The 5631-nt window shown below is 42.0% G+C and overlaps 1 protein-coding gene across 1 annotated transcript; it reads left to right on the plus strand.

Annotated features, from left to right (window-relative positions):
• Window positions 1–221: 221 nt before the first annotated feature.
• On the plus strand, window positions 222–3875 carry LOC141134051 (DAN domain family member 5-like). Its single transcript, XM_073623640.1, has 2 exons — window positions 222–928; window positions 3603–3875. The coding sequence occupies exons 1-2, from the start codon at window positions 560–562 to the stop codon at window positions 3873–3875; spliced, it is 642 nt and encodes a 213-aa protein (XP_073479741.1). The 5' UTR covers window positions 222–559.
• The last annotated feature ends 1756 nt before the right edge of the window (window positions 3876–5631 follow it).

The following is a 5631-nucleotide window of genomic DNA, read 5'->3' on the forward strand; positions in this document are numbered from 1 at the left end:
TTCTGTAGGCCATTCTGGGTTCACATCTTAGACATGTGTTTGTGTGCAGACACTGGTGTTGACTTACTAAAACTGGAGAGTGCAAAATCTGGTGCAGCTCTGCATAGAAACCCATTTAACTTTTTTTTTTTTTTTTTTTTTTTTTTTTTTGTCAAAGCCTAATTGCAGCTGAAGTTAGAACCTGATTGGCTACCATACACAGCTGCTTCCAGATTTTTGCACACATTTTAAAAAATCAACCCCGCTGTGTCACCTGTCATTCATGAAACTCAAACAGGGACTTGTTGTCTGAAACCATCCAGCAGACCTCAGTAAAAACCTTTTTCTCTTGCTCCTTTTTGTAACAGGTGTGACAAAGGTGGCAATTTTCTCTCTACGTCAAGTCTTGTTTCTCTTCAGATTCTTGGTTCATCTGGGTATATAAAGCAGAGCCTCCATAGTATCTGAGGAAAGAACTTGAACCTACGACCGTGGGGCTCTTCAGGCCCTTGATCCAGCTAGACGAAAGGGGCTTGATCCCCAGATTGAACAATCTTAAACCTTCCATACCCCAAGAAAGATGTCTTTGCTACAGTTTGTAATACTCCTGCTTCCTGCCATAGTTACTTCCACTCCATTCAACAAAGGCGTGCCAACTTTGATCCAATTGGATGCCTACCATGGTAGATCTCGCTTTAATTCCGTGGCTGAGCCACATGGTGTCTCCCCTTTTGTCAGGAAAGGTAAGACAGATTCCGAGAAGCCCTTGTTCCAAGGAATGCCAGGTATGGGGTCCAAGGACAACATGGACGAAGCAGCCTTACGGAGAAAAATGGTGTGGGAGAACCATATCAAGAAAGAGAGGCCCAGAAAGTATCCAGACCAGGTGCTGCCACTGGCACAGGAAGTACTGAAGAGAGCAAGGTGTAATGCTATGCCTTTTGTCCAGGTAAAAATTGTCTGTGTGGGTTACATTGTGGTCTCTGATATGTAGAATTAGTTCATCATTACAATATATGATTAGTCTGTAATGTGATTTGGTCACAAACCTTTTCTGAAGATTGCAGAGCTGGGATATCTTCTCTGCTTGGGACAGCGGTCTCTGTAAAATGTCCATCTCCATGCTGGTTCTGAAGCAGTGGTGTTTTGTCTATGCTGTATTCAGTGCTCCAGAACTGTGCAGTCCAGGTGGTTGGTTTAGTTGACCATTTTTAAATTGTGATAAGAGCTGTTCTTTTAATCTGACAGGTCTCTGGTTTATGAGACATGGGGGCTGCCATTGTTCCTTATTCTGCAAGTGCAGATTAGCCTCTTAACTAAATTTACTGATACTTGTTCCAGGTCACTGATGCAAACCTAAAAGCGTATCTAAACCCAAAAACAAAAAAAGGCATATATTGCAGTTTACCAGTTCCTGAATGTGGTGGCTGCATTCGTAGTTGTGGGGTGTGTGTGTGTGTGTGTGTATATATATATTTTACACTGGGTATACTATATACCAATGCAGGGCTGTGTTTACATGGGCATGCAGAGGTATTCTATCCATCCTCATGCAGGCAGTCCCATTTGAAGTCTAATGGGACTGCTGTGTTCCAATAGAACACTGGGGACCCAGACTCTCCCCCCACACATGTTGTCATTGGTACCATAGGCATGTGCACAGTGGGGGGTGGGTTCACCAGGTGTACCTAATAATAATCCCCCCTGCCTGGCTTCAGAGGAAGGGACTGGGAATCTGTCTATATTTATTTATTTCCCCCCCCCCCCCTCAGCCTCAAAGTTCTGTCAGGGGTCTGTTTAGACCCCTGCTGTTTCACTTAAGCCCCCAACACCCCCCGCCCCCCCAAAAAAAGGCCCTACAATATAGTGCATGCTTTGTGAATGAAGCCTTAAAGACCAAGCTGTCCAGAAAAAGTATCTGTTATAGGGTTGAAAGAAACCATTTAAAGAAGAACCAAAGTCAGGTATGCTTGCCTCTGGTCCAATGCTTGAAAGGTGCTGTGCTGGCAATACCCCCCTTTTTTATTTATTTTTTGTGATATCAAGAATTTGTTTTTTTATTTGTGCAAGTTACCACAACACCATTATCCCCTAATTTTTAAGATCAAAGATACAACTATGTTGGTGTCCCTTGTCAAATTTACATTTTTATTTTTTTTTAAATATAACTGCCTACTCCCAAACTGTCATTTGAAGTAAAACACAGCCAAGTATTCTCCACAATTTTTTTTTTTTTTTTTTTTTTTTTTTTTTTTTTTGCATTAAAAAAAAACCAAATAAAACTAGACATGCTATCTGCCAATAGAACTTAACCAAAGTGCATTCTATGCAACCAAAATATAGAAAATATACCAAATCATTATTCAACCAAAATGTTAAAGCAATAACTCCAAGGCCAATAATTAACATGTTCTCTCCTCCGTCAACCAGCCATGTTGCAGAATCGAACGGCCATTCAGAAACTAACAATGCTAAATGAAAAACAAGAAAAGACAAGCACCAACTTTCGCCAAACTTTTACTAACCTGAAATTCGCAGAAGGAGCCCAAAGGATGGAGCTAAAGAGCTGAAAAACCACGTAGTAGGTCACTACGTTCGTGGTTGTTGGCCACCATTTGTGTGACCATGTGTATGCAAGACAAGTTTGAGCCAACACCCTTCAGACAAAATTCCGCTTGTGTGTACAAGTCTTAAGGCTAGCCATACACTATATTTTTTTTGTTGTAAAATTTTCCTTTAGATTTGGCAACCATATAATACGAGGTCAATCCTAAACTTTCAATTGGCTTTTCTGTTAAAAAAACAAAACAAAACTTTCAATTGGGGCCAGAGGCTCTAATGGGTTTCAAAATGAAGGGGCGGCTCGGGTTGCAGAGAATGCACTCCGATCCCACCCAGGTGTTACAACCGCAAGGTAATATTTGCTGTTGAAACTCTGATCCTTGATCTGGCCAATCAGAAGCGGGTGTGCCTGTCTTCCAATTGGCTGAAAAGACTCCTGATTGGCCAAGGGGGATGGTAAATGTGACCGGGGTGCAGGGGCACACTGTTTGCTGCCCCACAAAAAAAATGTTTCCACCAGCTGCCACTGAGTACACTATATTGAACCTGGTTGGTCAGTGTACTAGCCATAGAGCTAGCATGTTCAGAAGGGGACTGGCAATGGAAGCCCCATGTCTTTTAGGAAAAGTTCCAGTTCCCTTTTTTAAAGTAGAACTATAAGGCGCCCCCCCCCCCCCCCAATCTATGTCTCATAGTCTTTTGGATGTGTATGCAAGGGAGGATTTTACAGATAAATATGCATAAAATATATTGCCTGCACATAGCTTTTTGGAATAAAAGTGCTGACGGGGTCTCTTTATTCACTAAACCATTCATCAAGCCAAGATTCATTGTGGTAAAGGAAACATATCTTTGTGGGTTCCACTTAAGATGGCTCCTCCCAAATCTTTTTTTTTTTTTTTTTCTCTCTAGTATGGCCCTAGTTGTTGATGCATTTTGCACCCCCTTACTAAATGAGCCCCTATTTCAGATTTCCTGGCCCTCCAAGAACTGGTATGCAGAGATGGCTTGTATTCTAATGGTTTGCTCTTTTTTTTTTTTTTTTTTTTTTCTTTTTCCAGAACATCTTCAGGGAAAACTGCCCCCCACTGCGGATCCCCAACAAATTCTGCTTCGGCCAGTGCAACTCCTTCTATGTCCCTGGCTGGCCAGCCAAACTGACCCAGCCTTGCACTTCCTGCTCCCCTATACAGTCCAGACGCATCTCTGTTCCCATGCAGTGCCGTGGGGGCAAACTTTTCTGGGAGGAGGTGGTCCTGGTGGAGAAATGTGGCTGCGAGACCCGGTATGACCGTGACTTTGGCAGCGGTGAAGGCTTCCTGCCCGTACCCTAAGATGGATGGCGGCCTTGTAGACTGAGAAACTCCGTCTGACACAGGGCCTTGGTGATGGCCTCTGAAAAGAATCCTTTGCCACAGGAAAAGTGGACTACTTAACGACCCCAAAAAGGCGACCTTTTTTAGAATGTGTTAGACACAATTTTTTTTTTTTTTAATTTTTTTTTTTTTACTGAAATTTGTACATGGGATTCGACGTAGCCCTCTTTATGGATGGGGGCAAAATTAGTGTAAAATCTGGAACTGATGACCTTTTTTGCAATGGCGTTTTTGCACATTCCCTCTTGAAACCAGACTTCTCAGAACGGACGCTGGGCCCTCTAGTGTCCAATTTGGGTAACATGCTTTCAGAGGCTCGCTCTGTATGTTTGAGAAGTCTGAAATTTTTATAATTTAAGAATTTTATTTTTTATAAAGTTTGTTTTTGTTTTTTTGTTCTGTGTATTGTGTGCAGAACTCTAGGTTGTTGCTGCTTAGACTTTTTTTTTTTAAACTTTATCAGCCCTAGTTCCTATGCTGCGCAGATACCAGCTATCCTGTCTTGCTACAGAGGGAGCTAAATCAGGGGCCCACTTGAGTGGAAACTTCTTAAAATAAAACTGTTCTCCCCATGCAGGGCAGATAACGGGTTTGGTTTGTATGTTCATCCAAAACTTTTTTTTTTTTTTTTTTTTTTTTCTTCCTTGGTTCTCATCCTGAGCATCGATCTAAGCAGATGATTGCTGAGGGCATGAGAAGCACAAGGAGAACCTTTTTTTAGTGAACAGAAGTTTGTAGTTTCAAGGGTGTCACATGGGGATTGTGTGATATTGTGCTGGGGTATCCTTTGGTAGCCAATCAGATCATTCCTTCTGTTCTCTAACATGGGCTGTTAAAGTATCAAACTTCTGATTGGTTAGCGTCCTTGTTTCTTACCCCCTTATACTTGAAGCCTGTTGACCCTGACAACTCCATTGTGTGTTGACGGCTTGGAACCCTCTGGTAGGGTCTAGCTAACTTCTCTTGGGAGATTTCCACTTGCCTTCCTTTCTGGTGACCTATTTATACTATTTTCTTAGATTTCCCTTCATTCCCTGTCCTCTTGACAATGGTGACCAGGATTGCAAGTGAGAACTAATCTTCTAAACTGGGGCACAGACAGCAGTGCAACCCCAAGAGGTTCTAACCCCTCAAAAAATAAAAAAATGGAAAAGGTTTTAAAAACTGTCATGAGTTCCATGAATTTACCTATGTTAAATTATCACTTTATTGTGCTCATCTTGACATATTCATTTGGGTATATTGGGGAGGGGGTGATTTGTCACTTTATTTTTATTTTTTAACCAGTCTTGAGTTTAATAAGCAGCCTAATGACCAAATGTCTGACTTTTATCTGAATGTTTTATTGACAATAAATCTTTTATTCAAACCTCATTCAATGATGACTCTAGGTAATTTTTCTTTTGTACATGTCATACTAAACATCTTGGGGTTCTTTCCAGCCAGGGGGCAGTGATCTCACGTGGCTGAGCCATCATTTTACCTCCTTCCCCAGCCTTGCACCTGAATTTGACACCCCAACCTGGTGGGGGGGGGGGGGGGGGGGTTTGTTTTATGGTTCGTATCCCACTGGTGGGTATTGTACTGCTGTGCTGAAGGTGAAATCTAGTAAGAGATCCCATCTTAGACAGTTGGACTGTAATGGGCATGCCTGTAAAATTTTGACCTGGTACATTCTCTTCAGTGCCAATGGTTACCTGACTACAGAGTTGAT

Source organism: Aquarana catesbeiana, linkage group LG03 (genome assembly GCF_042186555.1).
Source record: "Aquarana catesbeiana isolate 2022-GZ linkage group LG03, ASM4218655v1, whole genome shotgun sequence".
In the NCBI taxonomy this organism is placed as follows: domain Eukaryota; kingdom Metazoa; phylum Chordata; class Amphibia; order Anura; family Ranidae; genus Aquarana; species Aquarana catesbeiana.

Coding starts and splice junctions, on each gene's coding strand:
- LOC141134051 (XM_073623640.1), top strand. CDS start 560: ATGTCTTTGCTACAGTTTGTAATACTCCTGCTTCCTGCCATAGTTACT. Junction 929..3,602: donor ATGCTATGCCTTTTGTCCAG/GTAAAAATTGTC, acceptor TTCTTTTTCCAG/AACATCTTCAGGGAAAACTG.